This window comes from Pholis gunnellus (genome assembly GCF_910591455.1).
Source record: "Pholis gunnellus genome assembly, chromosome: 1".
NCBI lineage: Eukaryota > Metazoa > Chordata > Actinopteri > Perciformes > Pholidae > Pholis > Pholis gunnellus.
Genome location: NC_136528.1, coordinates 2,721,780 through 2,737,327, shown reverse-complemented (window position 1 = coordinate 2,737,327; position 15,548 = coordinate 2,721,780). Strand labels below are relative to the sequence as shown.

The 15,548-nt window shown below is 45.2% G+C and overlaps 1 protein-coding gene across 1 annotated transcript in view; it reads left to right on the top strand.

Moving 5' to 3' along the window:
- Window positions 1-913: 913 nt before the first annotated feature.
- Window positions 914-15,548, top strand: part of znf536 (zinc finger protein 536) — a gene marked incomplete at both ends in the record, with an annotated part of 108,832 nt that continues 94,197 nt past the window's right edge. The window contains one exon of the mRNA XM_079162506.1: window positions 914-3,197. Coding sequence (XP_079018632.1) covers window positions 914-3,197 — 2,284 coding nt within the window. The remainder of the gene's footprint in view (window positions 3,198-15,548) is intronic.

The following is a 15,548-nucleotide window of genomic DNA, read 5'->3' as shown; positions in this document are numbered from 1 at the left end:
CACTGATGTTACACATATGAAAAGGATTCACTTTCACTGACAGTACAACAGAAAACATTGGTATGTTTTGGTTGCGTTACAGCAACCATGGACTACAACGCTGCTCCGTGTCGCACAGCAGGCAGAACAAATACAGGAAACGCTACCTGCTTTTTCTTCTCAACCGTGTGTCAACCAATACAACTTTGCCAACCCGTTCAACACAGCCAACTGTTGTTCTCTCCATCCTAGAAAAAGATCGAGGTAGAGAGATGAAGACAGGCAGAGAGAGAGAGAGAATTGGGGGAATAGAAAGAAGCAGAGTGATTCACATCAAATGTAGTGCGCATCTTTAATGGAATTTTGCGCCAAGACAAGTGTCGTGGCAACAAGATAAGACTGTTGTGTTTACTGGAGTAACCCCTTGGCTTTAAGTGCTATTGTTAATATCATAATTGTAGTATTGCGGTGGCTCCCCGACAATGCCGTTGCTCCGTTTCATTAAGGCGTGTAATTGGAGGAATTCTGATAGGATGGGCACAAGTAGCTTAATTATACACTGCTCACTGTGTTTACGGAGTAATTATTTCATCCAAAATGATGTTACATTTTGAAAAAAGTTATATGGAGTCACAGCATTTCTCCAGGCCCTTGGAGCTGACAATTCTTGCAGTGCTCTATGCATCAAAGTTAATACATTTGATTTCCCTTCACTGGGTGACACAGCACAGGTGTTGTTTTTCCGAAGAGAAGAATCACATTAGTCCTGAACATGTGGATGGATAATATCATATTTGCAATCTGGGAAGCAAATACAAAGAGCACCGTGCCAAAGTATTTTTCAAATGTTTTCTCCTGAAACCTCCATTGTTTTAAAATATTTCTAGTTATATTAATTCTAAAATGTTTCCTTCTTTCTGTCTGGTTTTACAGGATGGAGGACTCTAGTTTGTGTCTTGGTGTGTCGTCAGCGGTGCCTGACGCTGATGCCCATCTGAGCAATGCTGTGTTAAATGGCCGCTACCCCATCAGTCAAAAGCTTCACCAGCTTACTGCCCAGCTAGGACACGCCTTTCCTGACCTACACCGCCCACAGCAGATCCCTGAAGAGAAAGCAGCCACGCCTTTGGACGAGAAGACCCACCACGCGGCCCTGGCCAGTCAACCTATCAGCAGTCAGATGGCCCTGCTCGCCAATCAGCTCAACCGAGACATTGACGCGGGGGCACTAAGTGGGTTGAACGGGCGTGTTGACCTGCAGCAGTTTCTCAACGGCCAGAACTTGGGCATCATGTCCCAGATGAACGATATCGAAGATGACGCCCGCAAGAACAGGAAGTATCCCTGTCCACTGTGCGGCAAGCGCTTCCGTTTTAACAGCATCCTGTCACTGCATATGCGCACACACACAGGAGAGAAGCCCTTCAAGTGCCCCTACTGTGACCACCGAGCGGCTCAAAAGGGCAACTTGAAGATTCACCTCCGCACCCACAAGCTGGGGAATCTTGGTAAAGGTCGCGGCCGTGTCAGAGAGGAGAATAGGCTGCTGCATGAGCTAGAGGAGAGGGCCATCCTTAGGGACAAGCAGATGAGAGGGAGCGGCAGTCTCCTCCAGACACCCCCAACACCCCATTTGAGCCTCAATAGCAGCTCTAACACCCATCAGCAGCAACTAGGCTCGGCCTGTGGCCTCCTGCTCCCCCCCTCTGGCCTTGCCACTCCAGACCCAATTCCCCAACCCTCTTCTTCACCCAAGCCGGCTGGCACCCAGGATGAACAGTCCTTGAACCCCACTACAGGCTTCCGCTGTACCTTCTGTAAAGGGAAGTTCAAGAAGCGTGAAGAACTGGACCGCCACATCCGCATACTCCACAAACCCTACAAATGTACCCTGTGTGAGTTTGCTGCCTCCCATGAAGAGGATCTGATAAGTCATGTGGAGAAGGCCCACATCACAGCCGAGAACACACAGGGCCAGGGTGTTGGTGGTGCCGGTGGCACGCAGGTGGCCACTGAATTCCGCTGTGAAGTGTGTAGCCAGGTGTTCAGCCAAGCTTGGTTCCTTAAGGGCCACATGCGCAAGCACAAGGACTCCTTTGAACACTGCTGCCAAATCTGTGGCCGTCGCTTTAAGGAGCCCTGGTTCCTCAAGAACCATATGAAGGTGCATCTCAACAAGCTGGCCATCAAGAACAAGCCACACCAGCCCAGTGAGCAGGACATGGCTGCCGTCAATAGCATGAGCAATCTAGCTCAGGAAGCTCATGCCAACCTTTACTCCCGCTACATCTCCTGTCTTCAGGGAGGCTTCCTCTCACCAGACAAACAGGGCCTGAGTGAGCAGCATCAAATGTTGGCTAAAGCAGGGATAGCCATGAAGGAAAAGGAGATGCTAGGGAAGCTGCTGGGGCCAATGGCAGGAGGTATGGGTCATGGGCTGGGAGAAAATGAGAAGCGCTCACTCCTGGGTTGTCTCAACCTTGTGCCACCACTGAAGTCGAGCTGCATGGAGCGCCTCCAAGCGGCTGCAAAAGTGGCAGAGATGGACTCCCTCAATAGCTACCAAGCCTGGCAGATAATGGCTCGTGGCATGGCTATGGACAGGGCCTTCATGCCGAAGGAGCAACACCAGCATCATTTACCCCCAGGGCAGGAAGATGAGATGGGTGGTGCTGGAGCCTTGGCATCCTACTCAAAGGATAAACAAGACTACTTGATTGCTTCCAATGATAGCTCCAAGCAGAAGCAGCTCTCGGAGGCCTTGCAGGGATCCAAGGCCGGTGGCGGAGCCATGATGTCCATGAAGGAGGATGGAAGAGGCTTTGACAGTCACCGTGACATAATGTCTGTGCACGGTAGTTCCGAGGCTCCCGGAGCCCTGGCTGGCTTGGGAAGCCCAAACATTGACTACAGCCTCTCCGTGCTGAAGGAGAAGCCTTCAGAATGCCCCGACTGTGGCCGGGTCTTCAGAACCTACCATCAAATGGTCGTCCACTCCCGCATTCATGGCAAAGACAGGAGAGGCATTGAAGAAGCGATCCAGCAACAAGGTCTGGACGAACGGCGTGGATCAGCCAGTGACCCCGAGTCCCAGTCCATCAGCCGCTCCACCACTCCTGGCTCATCCAATGTGACGGAGGAAAGCGGAGCTGGAGGAGGACACTCCCAGACAGGAAGCGTCCAGGATGACAGCCCACATCCCTCCTCACCATCTTCAGGTAAGAAAAAATAGAATCAGACGATGAATGACTTTTTCTTTGGTCAGTCTGTAGATGAAGGGATCCAAATTTGATCCACACTTGGGAATTATGTTTCCTTCTTTAATTCAATGTTACTGTCACTGTTCTAGAATTCTACCTACATAGTTCCCAATAAGAATCCCTTTTAAGCGTGTATAGATGTGTGTGTGTGTGTCTATCTTTGTGTCAACTCCATGACACAAAGATAGCATTCCATTTTCTCTTTAAAATGGAATGCAAAATAACCCAAATACCTACCAAAGAATTAAAGCCACACATTCCTCACATTACTCGGATACATAATGTCTTTGTTCAAATAACCACACACCCTCACACACCCACAGAGTGGTTTACTTGACACACACACACACACATACAACGGGAGTAAATACAGATACAGAGATTTATTGAGTTGAAGTAAACCCTGTACTGCACATATATATATACTCAGGTATGTGTTGTATCACTTGACATAGAAACAATTGCCCCCTGACACTGCTGTGTTGTTGCTACCATTTACATTGAGCCAAACAGAAGACGCTAGAGGACTCAATACAGGAATAGTTGCACTCACCATAGCATTCACATGTGCAGGTTAGCAGTCTGTATCCCTGCGGAACGAGAGTAAAGAAGGGAAGCGTAGGGACAAACTCGTTTTAACCACAGCGATTAATAAATGTCTCTAATAAACATGTTGGAGTCAACCATACCCCTCCCCTCTCCACACCCAGCAAACACAGGCCGGCCGGGACTAGATAAGTGTATGTTTAGTGGGATTAAGGGAGGCTCGTTGCTAATGATTACACAAGTTTTTAAAGGTAACTTTCGCTTGCTCCTCAGGGCACTATGCTAGCGTTAAGAAGCTCGCGCGGTAATTAGGTCACGACTACGCGATAATCAGTCGGTTTAAGCTAAACAAGACACTAATTAAAGATATACATATAAAGCAGGTCAAAAAAACAGTGAACTTCATTTGCAAAAGCGAGGATGTGCTTTTAAGTCTTTTGAGAAGGAGAAAAATATAAATAAATATAAATATAAATCAGAGTGGCTTAGCTTAAGGCTCTAAGCAACTTAATTCCACCAGTGGAGACAAAATTGTTTATTTATTCACAGAGGCATGAAGTCCTTATCGTGCCCGTGTAGTGTGATGGGTTTGAACACGGGACAGGCTATGTTTATTTTAATCTAAGAAATAATAACAGACAACCCCCCACCCCAATTAGGAATTAATGAAAATGAGAGTGAGATAAAAACCTATTTTCTTTATAGAGACTATTAAACATTACACTTTCTCAACAGGGTGGGGGTGTAGCGGATGTAATTATCTTCTGAATTTTAATGCTGGAAGTTTCTCTCTCTCTCTCTCTCTCTCTCTCTCTCCCCCTTCTCTCTCTCTCTCTCTCTTTCTCTCTCTGTCTGTCTCTTTTGACTCAAGCACTTTGAATCCGATGAGTAGAGCTGGTGGCGTTTCAACAACTTCAGAAGTAACATCCAGTGTGCGGTATACAAAATAAAACAAGCGAATTACAGTAAAATAATAATTGAGGAATAAAAACCAATAGCATTTACCGCCAAATGCTAACAAAGCACGAAGAAATACATTTGATTTAGCTGAGTGGTTAAATCTCGCCCCCTGGGCACCATCTTTGGAGGAGGGGGCGTAGGATTAAAGAAAACTATAAATACAAAATTAAAATAGTGTATCGACAACTTTGCACAAGAAAAAAAAAGAAGACCCTGCTGCTTTCCACAAGGCCTTAATGTTGCCATTCTTTGTGTTGTTTGTGTACTGGTAGTGTGTCTCACCTTGAGTCATAGGCTACACTGCTTGATACAGCGGCTCTATTCAGGCTTTGTCAATATGCCACTGTCATATCTGAAAGCCATGTCCTCACATTGTTATCGCACAGCTTTGTGAGTGTGTGTGCCAAAATAGGATGTCAAGCCGTAGTTAACTGCTGGGGAGCATGGCAGAAGTGGAAAATAGATTCGTAATATAATAAAATGGTGAGGCATGCCCTGATCTGAACAGACCGGGGTGCAGTTCTACTGTACAAAAATGTGAGAAGTAAACACATTTGACATCAAAAATTGATAAATATGCTGGTTTTGCTACTTCCTGCTTTTTAGTCTTTCTTTATTTTATCGGAAGTAGCGCAACTTGTCTTTCTTCGCAACTTACACAATGTGATTCACGTTTGGAGCTCAGGGACTCTCAAATTAGAAGCTTTGATGTGTGAGAAAAAAAGTGTCTCATGTGAAGAAAGGTGTCATGTTTCTCCTCTGCATGTTTGTTGTATATGTGTGTGTGTGTGCGCGCTTTACAGTATGTGTTCATATCACACTGTTCTGTAGTGAACAGGATGTGGCTACCGTACCATTGTCTTTATCTTAATATCTCAGGTTTGAAAAAAAAGGGCTCATCACAACTCTCAAAGTGTGTAGGTGTGTGTGTGTGTGTGTGTGTGTGTATCTGTGTATGTGTGAGCCGCTGCCCCGCCACCTTCCCACAGCGATTCTGAGTTTAAACTTGAATTATAGTAATCAAAAATAACATCTCAACTGTGAAAGAAGGTCAACACCACCGCTTTTGTCTTTTGAGATGGCGCTTGTTTAAAAGGCAAGGAGTGAAAAAAGGGAGAACGGAGGAAGAAAAGAGCAGAAAAAACAAAGGCCTGTCAGAGATGTCCTTTAAAGACCTTCCGTACTACAATATGGCTCCACAGCTAACCTCCAGCATGTTTCTCATTCAATCAAATGCTTGATTTCTTTCAAGAAAACAAAAGAGGTAATTACATTTATGCCCATCACCATTTTTGTTTTTTTAAATGTTCTTATCCTTGGACTGTCTTCACCTCAGCGTTATTGTTTCCCCGCTTATCCCGCCTCAAAGGAGAGAAAACACACTGTGCAGTGTAGTAGTAACGTTAGGAATGTTCGGCAACAGGTACTTGATGTGAACGCATGTGCAAAGACCCGCTGCTTAGGAAAAAGCCTTTTTTTTGTTGTTTTTGGCTAACTCTTACATGCAAATAACCCCACCATTGAAAATCCTAATTTTCCACGATTGCGTCTCTCCATTCTGCTGCAACAATGTAGGAAAAATGTAGCTAAATATGTAAAAAATAGGCTTTGCTGCACGCATGTAAGGCCTAAAGCAGTTCTTCTTACATGCACCTCCACAACCTTCCCACTCTACCCCTAAACCCCTCTCCCACCTCTTGGCTCCCGGCTGTAAAAGACTCTATACACTCCCTCTGCTTCTCTCTCTCTCTCTCTCTCTCTCTCTCTCTCTCTCTCCAGAGAATCCCCCGTGTCTACATTTTTTTTAAGAGGAACAGCGTTTTAACATGGCAAGGATTAGCCTGCATATCCCTGGTCTTTACCGCGGCTCAAACAAGCAGGCGAAATGCTCCATACAAATTGAAATTGGATTTGCCAACTTGACGCCTTAGGTTATAAAGCATGGATATTCATCTAATTGCGTCGGTACAATGGGGGCGTAATTACACATGCGGACAAACTGTTACAGTGTAATTACTGTGTCATTAACAGGGAATAAAGTAGAGTTGAACAAGATCCAGACTGCTATGAATATGCATGGTGACGAACCCGATCTCGCTAGCTATTATCTGCTAATATGAGATAATTTGAGTTGTCAACTGGCAAACATCAAAGAGGATTACCTTTTAAGGATATTTATTGATGTTGTTTTATTGTCTATGTCAGTCCAAATACCACTATATGTCACACATCTGCTGTCTTTCTTTCTCTCTTCCTCCACGGTGACTTAAAAGTGTGTTTGCTCACGTAGGTTTCACCTACAGTGAAATGAGTTGTTTACAGTTCTAGTTCATTCTGGAGCCACGCCCGAACTTAAAGTAGTGTTAGTGAGAATGAAGTGACGATGAAGAGAGTAGCATTGCATACCATAAATCATAGCCCGACCCCCCTCCCTCCCCCTGACCTACATACGTAAGTTAACTTACATAATGTACATAACTTATGTCACAAATGCAACGAGCTTAATTTAGTTCACGTGTTTAACGTAATTAAGGCACAAACGCGGGACTTGCACCCAGGAGACCGCTGTCCATGTCCCGTGTGAAACCAAAAGTCTTAACTTAGGTTACTTAACTTACCTCACATGTGAAACATACTTAATTTGTGTCTCATACATAATGTGCTTAACTTACGTACGTGACTCAATTTCCATAACAAACATAGCCCTTCGAACCAGAACCACGATCTTTTCATAAACCTGACCAAGTTGCTTTGTTTGAATTCACAACGTGTCGAAGTCTATCACACTGCCCGTTGAAATACCTCACTAAGGGGATACCCAGTGTGTTTCAAAAGTAATGCCAAGGGGTCCTGACCAAGCATCCGCATGGGATTAGTTACAACTGTTGAATCAACAGATCAACCAGGGTGGGTAAAGCTTACCTATTGTCAAACTGAGCCACATTTAGCATACCGTTTACTCACGACGAGAAGCCAGAATACCTACCGCCTCACACTGCAGCCAGCACTTTGAAAAGGAGGCCGGCCCTCCGCTGGCGTGCGCGCCATAATATACGAGTGTAAAACTGTGTGCATTAAAAAAAAAGAATTTTGTCTCCTTTTTTTTCCCTCGTTTTCTCCTCTCTGCATAAATTACTTTTTCTTTGTAATTGACATCCGTTCCTCTGCTGCTCCCCCACCCCTCGCACCATTCTTCTTTTCTCTATAATCAGGGAACTCAGTGGTTACAAACCCTGAGCTTTCTACCCCCCACTCATTTGTAGGAGTCTGGCCTGTCATATCTGTATTTTTTTATGTGTCACCAAACTTAAATAGACAGTCATTGTGTTACAGGCACAATCATTCCCCGAGCTGCATTTTTGTACAGTAGGTCAGGACTCTGGTGTCTGGTAAATGATAAAAGTTCTATTCAAACGCACTAATTGTCAGTGTGCCGCGCTGATTGACATGTCTCGGATAAATGCAGACTTAGTATTTTTGTACACGCTTGCACAATATAAAAGGCCAATTTATTTCTCTGTTCTTCTTTCTCTTATTCCTCGCACAGTTCATTTGATTTCTCTCTTCCTTTCTTGCTCCCTCCCTCCCTCCCTCTCTCTCTCTCTCTCTCTCTCTCTCTCTCTCTCGTTCCCCTGCCCCGTCTTTCAGACTCAATTTGTAAATATTACCCATGGTGGGAATTAGCCCAGGCTTTTTAGATATTTTACAATTCCAATTGTATTCCAACGAGTGTGTTTGATCGAGGGGAAGGACTGCGAGCCTGGGTTTGCTCCTCAGTATTCCTGGGTGGCTATCAGTGGCTAGCCGTGTCCTTATGAAACATTTATCAGCCCGTTTTATGTCTTAATGATCACGTTACGATTCCCCGCTTGGTTATGAAGCCGGGACAGTGAAAAAAAAAAAGAAAAGAGAGGGAAAAATGGACTGTTGAGAGAGTGAAGGAGAGGCGATGAAAAAAAGAAAACAGGCAATCCAGAAGGGAGAGACTGAGCGGAGTGAGAAAAAGGAAGATGACAGGGCATCACATTCCTCAGTAAACAGCATCACATTATGCCATCCACTCTTTTCAACTCCAAATCTTTGCCAAAACATAGCTTACCTTTCTCCTGGAACAAGCTGGCTCTCTCTCACACACACACACACACACACCCTCCTCCCTCTTCTTCTGTCTCCCCCATTCCTTTTTATGTTTTTATAATTAAAACATAATATTTATCTTTCCATAACAGAAGGCTGCCTTACTCCGTCAGGTAGACTGTTTGCATATTAATATTCTTAATACATCAACAAGCTATCTTCTCCGGTGTCATTGCTAAAACGGAGCGAGAGTGGAGGAAGAGAAGGTGACTCACTCAAACGCAGCTCCTTTTTACTACACTTTTTGAAATGCTGGTGGAAACTCAACTTGATTAAACATGCGGGAGAAGAGACTCAAAAGTAACACGGAGAGCCTTAAAAAGAAAAGAAATGAAGAAGAAAAAGCCAAGAGACAGAAAGACGTGAATTAACATCACTGTTGCAAACTTGCGCTGGAGTGTTTACCCAGCCTCGACCTCAGGATGCACATGTAAATGCACTGACTAAATGCGCGTTTGTTCCTCCTTCAGTCAAAACTACCAAGCTGGGAAAAAAAAGAAAAAGTTTCTCTTCTTTTCGATTGTTTTCATGTGTGTGCTTAACAGCGGGGTTGGAGGGACGGAGGGGAGGGCGAAGCTCAACGAGGGCGAATGCCAAGTTCCCTTTTCTCTGTCGGCTGACAGCTGCCTGACTCCGTCAATGTGGAATTCCTGTGAAATGAGGCAGGGCTCTCTCGGTCAGGGAATGCAAATGGACGGCGGTGGACGGTCAGCGGCGTGGATGGGGGGGGGGGGGGGGGGATTGAGGGGTTGTGTGTGTGTGTGTGTGGGGGGGGGGGGGGGGGGGGGGGTGTTTGAACAAGTTAACTTGGGCGTGATTGGGGTTCCTCCTGTGTATGAAAGAGCAAGAGAATACATTGACCTTTGCCTCATTAAAAATGGAGGGGCCAGGCATGTGATGCCATGAGCGAGGAATCTCTCGCTTGCTGTTTTTTTTTATTCCCCCCCCCCCCACTCATCCTCCCCACTTTCTCCTCTTCTCTCTCTCTCTCCTCGCTCTGTCATTCTCTCATTTTGCCCCCCCTCCTTCCCCTCTCAATCTCCTCCTCTTAACCCCATTGACAGGTCACATAAAAAGCCTTTTGTGTCAACATCAGGGCGCTGACACGAGAGCAGAAAGCGACATGAAAAATACGCTGTTTTTCTTACTTGTAGCTACCTCCTCGTCACAAAAGGGAGGGAGAAGGGAAGGGAGAGGGAGAAGGGTGGAAAAGTGAGGGAGGAATTAAGTCTAGGGATTAAGATCTCTGAGCTTTCGTTTTTGTTTTTTTTTCACTCTCTCCCCCTGCCACATTCCAATTGTTCTTAAAATATTTGGCAATGTCAATTAGTAAGTGAGCAGAGCTAGCTGATGAACACAATTTTCCAGGCGACTGAGCACCCTATTGTTGTGGAGCGAACAGCAGATTTCTGAGGTCATTATCATTCCCTGTTAGCCGTGCCCAGCTGCTCTCCTCTTGGCTCCAGCCAAACTCCGCTCTGCTCTCTCCCTTCCCCTACTGCTCCTCTCCTCTCCTCTCCTCTCCTCTCCTCTTCTCTCCTCTCCCCCCCTCCTCGCCCGCACCACGTTCACCAGTTCAGAGCTGGTTGATAGCAGGCAGCAACAGGGGGCCTTCAGCAAGAGGAGTGATGGGAGGAGCTGGCTCGGGGTAAAGAAAGGAGGAGAGAGTGAGATGGATATAGCTAGAGAGTGAGGGAATACAGTAAAGGCAAATGAGCGAGGGGAGGAGGATGTGGAGAAAAAAGAAAAGAAAAGAGGGGCAAGCGGTACGAGGGAGTGGGCACGCTCGGATCAGGCGGCGACTGAACGCAAGGGGGAGCATGGGAAGAGTGAAAGAGGAAGGGAGGACAGAGATGATCTGATACCGTAGTTTAGACGAGCAGTCTGAGAGATGGCGCGTTAGAGATGGAGCCTTTGAAAGTGGAGAACACGGTGAGCATCACAGACGGAGGAAAAAGAGGGTCAAGCCTTCTACTTACACTTAGCGTTACATTCATCAAACCTACTTGAGGTTTATGGTAATAAGTTATCTTGCATTTTACCTTGTTGTGTAGTATGTAGTTTTGCTAATCAAGTGATTTAAAACACGTTGGCAGGAGTGCAGAAGAAAAGCCGCTTCAAAAGATGTAATCGTGCTGAGAAGTGTTCTTTTCTTTCAAAATTGTCTCGAGTGACCTCAATTAGAAAACATCATACACTCTGTACTTAAAGCTATTTTCATTACAGAGAAGCGGTGCGCTAAAACATATTGCCGTGCCTCACAGTGCAGTGAAAAACACACAAAAACACATTCCTGCTGTTACACTGTTATTCAAAAGAATTTCAAAGAGTTTCTTTCACAAAGCACAAAGCATCCAGGTATCTGCATCTTTCAGGTTTGTGTTGTTGTTGTTGAAGAAATGATGAAAGATCCTTTTTACTCAAAAAACAAACAAACATAGATGGAGTAAATCGAAAATCTTCTTTACACACACACACACACCACCACATCCCACCCATGGGTGCCCTCCCCCATCCCTCGCGCTGCCATCTTTTCTACAGTAGATTTACACGTCTTAGAAAGCAGAAGACGTGTGTTTTTCAACCTTTGTCGTTATTTGTAAAACTCTGTAAACAAGTAAAACTAGTTGTACGCAGTCAAAATAAAGGAGAACGCCGCCATAAATCCACGAAGAGACCATCAGGGTTCATGACTCGTTACCGTACACCCTCACGTTTCTCTTGCCCCTCTTTGTCCAACCTGTAGAAAGTTTGCGTTAGTTAACGCTGGTTGGTTGTGGGTATCTGGGTTTGTCTGAGTGTGTGTGTGTGAGAGAGAGAGAGAGAGACAGAGAGAGAGACAAGTGAAAAAGGGCGAGCGGCATCAAAGCGTTGCTCTCAGCTGCAGCTGCCAAGCTTCCTCGTCCCCAGTTAGCAGCCATCCAGCTGTCAGGCTGCGCGAAGAGGAAGAGAGGGGGGAAATCTCTCACCAGCCATATGGTCCCCAGTTCTGTCGGAGACACTCTACGCTCCGTGGGCAAATGGCAAACTCATATATCTAATCAACACTCTTAATATCCAGACCTGAGACCCAGGATATCTGAGTCTTACTTTTCAACAACATGGCAAAAGGGAGTGTACGGGGATACGACCAGGCACCAGGAGTGTGTTGGCACACGGGTTACAGGGTAGTGGTGCGTACTGTGTACGTATACGTTCATCTTTACGGATAACGCCGGCATCATTCTATAGTTCTCTTATTCTCAACGACTCGTATGTAAAGACCAAGATCAACAACGCGTTAATCTTCCCCACTCAGCCTCTCAGCCCCCGAGCACATTAGCTCCTACTGAAGATGTAAATCTAGAAGAAAGAAAAACAGGGTATGAAAATGATTATATAAAAAAAGAGAAGCAAGATCATTTCCTAAAACAGCTGGCAGTATAGTTTTTAGCAACTATTACTCCTATGCAAGTGGATAGTACGTTTGAATAGCGGGACTATATTCAGCGGTGAATATATATATACATTTGGTTGAACTAATTATTTATTGTCAGCAGGTACAATCTTCCACTAATTCCTAATTTTACCATACATTTTTTTTTAAATCTTTAAAAATAAGGTTTTTCCTGCATTGTTTGTTCCACATTTTTGCCATAATAACAACAACAAAATCTTCCAGACCATCATTTTTTTTGTTTCTAAACAGTTTTCTATGAATGGCCTTCTCTGTCCAAATACTAAAATGCGTCTTTTTATGTCCAATAAGCATTTCTTTTTTAAGTATTTCAAGTCATGTTTGTCAGTTACCGTTGATTTGTCCATTTAGTATCACCTGCTGAGCACCGCCCACATTTAGTTGCAGAAAACTGGTATACATGAGTGATTACAATGCTCATATTCATGGTTGTGAAGTAACATGTCCCCCATGTTGCTGGGGCTCACTGGTGTGTTCGTAATAGATTTTGGACAACAATGGAGCTCTGTGGCACAGAGGTGGAAGATGTATCTGGCTTTCGATACACAGTCAATACGCGTAAGAAGGATAAATTCATTGTGGTTGCAGTTTATTTTATTTTTCTTTGTCGACAATAAGAAAAATGCAGACCCATTCTTCCAGTTTCCAACTGTTTCAGCAGTGGAGGTTAAGCTGACGTCGTTGCACGCAGACTTCCCAAATGAAGCAAATTCTCCAGACGCTATTCTGGTCGTCTTCCAATCCGAAACATTATCGTGACAGTAATATGTGCAGCGGATTGACTTGAACCCTTCTTTTAGTTGAGCAGAAGCCGTTAGCTTTAGCGCAGCTAGCCCCAGAGAGCACGGGCTTTGTGCTGTATCCGTTAGCGGGATGCTACACCTGCTCATCTAATCCTGGCAGGCCTCCGCCTCCAGTCTCTCCGGCTGCGGAGCAACGGGCGCCTTATGGCACGGGAAGCCGCGCTGAAACGCACGGAGGTTTTATCGGCATTACAGCGACATAGCTGTGTAAAGCTTGGAAACAACCCCCCCTCCCCTCCTCGGCGGGACTGAAGAGCCCGTACCCCCCCCCTCCTCCTTGGGTTTTTCTTTTAGGCAAACAGCTATTAGTGTACACGGATGGAGCGTGTAGACTGCAGTGGAGGTAGTGGATGTAGTAATTGGTATGTGTGGGAGAGCGAGACAGATAGAGACAAAGACGGAGAAAGTAGAGTGACGCGGAGGAAGAGAGACAGCGTGAGAGGGAGGAGTGGGGAGAGAGAAAGAGAGAGAGAGCGAGAGCTGAAGCTGGGGTGAGAGGGGAGAAAGAGGAGTGATCCAAGTCCCACAAATCTTTGCTCAACCCAACAACCTGAAGCAGAGGCCATTAAAAGGCAGGGAGAGCCGGGCGAGATAGCAGCCGAGATGGATACGGCGGCGGCGATGGTTTGGAGGGACGGTAACTTTAATGGCCCCACTGGGTTTTTAATGAGTGTTGTGCCCCAAACAAAACGAGCTAATTAGTGTTATCATCCATATATCAGACCCTACACACACCCATGCGTTCTCCGGCAGACACATCCACACTCCGCTGTACGCACTCGCCAAAAAAGCCTGTTTTTTTTATTCCGTCTATTCCATTTACTTTTCTGTACGCAAGCTTAATAAAATTTAGTTTTGCTCTTTTTTTTTAAAAAGACGGAATTTAACCATCACAGGTTCATTCCTTTGTGATTTCGATTGTCTCGACCTATGCGTCCACACTCTCTTACAGAGCCATTTCATCCCGAAGTGTGCCCCCCCCCCCCTCCCTCTGCACGCACTTTCAAACCCACAAGGCCGTGCCCTGTTTGCGAGAGGAGCGATTATGTCTACACTGGTTTAAAAGCAAGGATAACAATGCCACAAACGGGCATTTGAGAAAAAAGAAAAGAAAAAAAGGGCTCAAGCCAATATCCCGGCATTTGGACTCAAGCCGCTGTTACCTGCTCGTAAGCCGCGTGTTTGTCACGCCATCGCCTCTGGTTGACCACGCCGCCCCACCAGGCCCCCTCACTTTATTTCTCTTGCACTAAGCCTATTATAAAATCAATAAACAATTGAGCTTTTTTTTTTCCTTTTTTTTTTCCCAGTCCTTTTAAATCTTTTTTCTCCTCTATATATCCTCTGAGATGAAGGGGAGGCATGCAGGCGGAGAGCGCCGGGTGGAAAAGAAAAAAAGAAAAGAGAAACACAGCTCAGTAACCCCTTGCTTTCAAAATCTTGAAGTCAAGTGAGTTTTTAGTGTCCATGTCAGTTATTATCCAATTGTGTCTATTCCAGCTGTGAGCTTTGTAGACCTGGTTCTGACCCTCAGATCTATCATTTGCACTAAAACATAGTGGTGGGAAAGGGCACCTCTGAAGCACACATGAGTGCACACTTTGGTTTCGCTAAAAGAAGCCTTGTCTGCAGACAGGGAAATGAACAGATATTTGTGGTTGTGTACTGTATACGCTACATTGTACCTCAATTCTCCCATTCGTATTTTGACCTCACTCTACCAGATGAGGTTCAAAATGTCCAACTGGAGTTTTTTTTCATTCTGCCCCATCACTTTATATCACTTTTCAAGTTGGCGCGATTATAGAACGCTCACGGGAATGATTGAGGGATTTTTAATTGTCACATTCTCGAAATGTAATAACCCTTGAGTTGATAAAAATCAACAAACACCAACTCCTGACAGCTGATTTTTCAAATTAGACATCAAGAAATGTGGCGTTTACAGATTTTAATTCCCTCTGTCAGTTTAAACTCATATTTCAAAACCCAGCAGTGGGGAGATGACAATATAAACTTCTCTTTATTCCAGCAGTCACAGAGAAGTTGGAAATTAGAATGTCTGCTACAAAGCTGTGTGCCCCCCCCCCCCCCCTTCCTTCCTTGGTGTTTTTCTCTCCCCCGTTTTCCAACTTCTCACTTTGTTTACTCCTCGAGTCTTCTTGGAGTGCAGATACAGTAATTATCAGTGATCAAAAACAGCGCAGGTTTTTTTTCTGCTGATGCGTTTGATGTATGCATGACATTGTGTGTCGCCACATCATCAGTCACACGGGAAAGCAAGCAATTTGTGGGGAAATCAGCCTTCTGCCGAGCACGCTTTAGCAGATCCTTTTGGAGACGGGTTGCAGTACGTTCCCCAGATTGTGACAAAAGTAATGATCATCTTCACGCCCGCTGCAGACG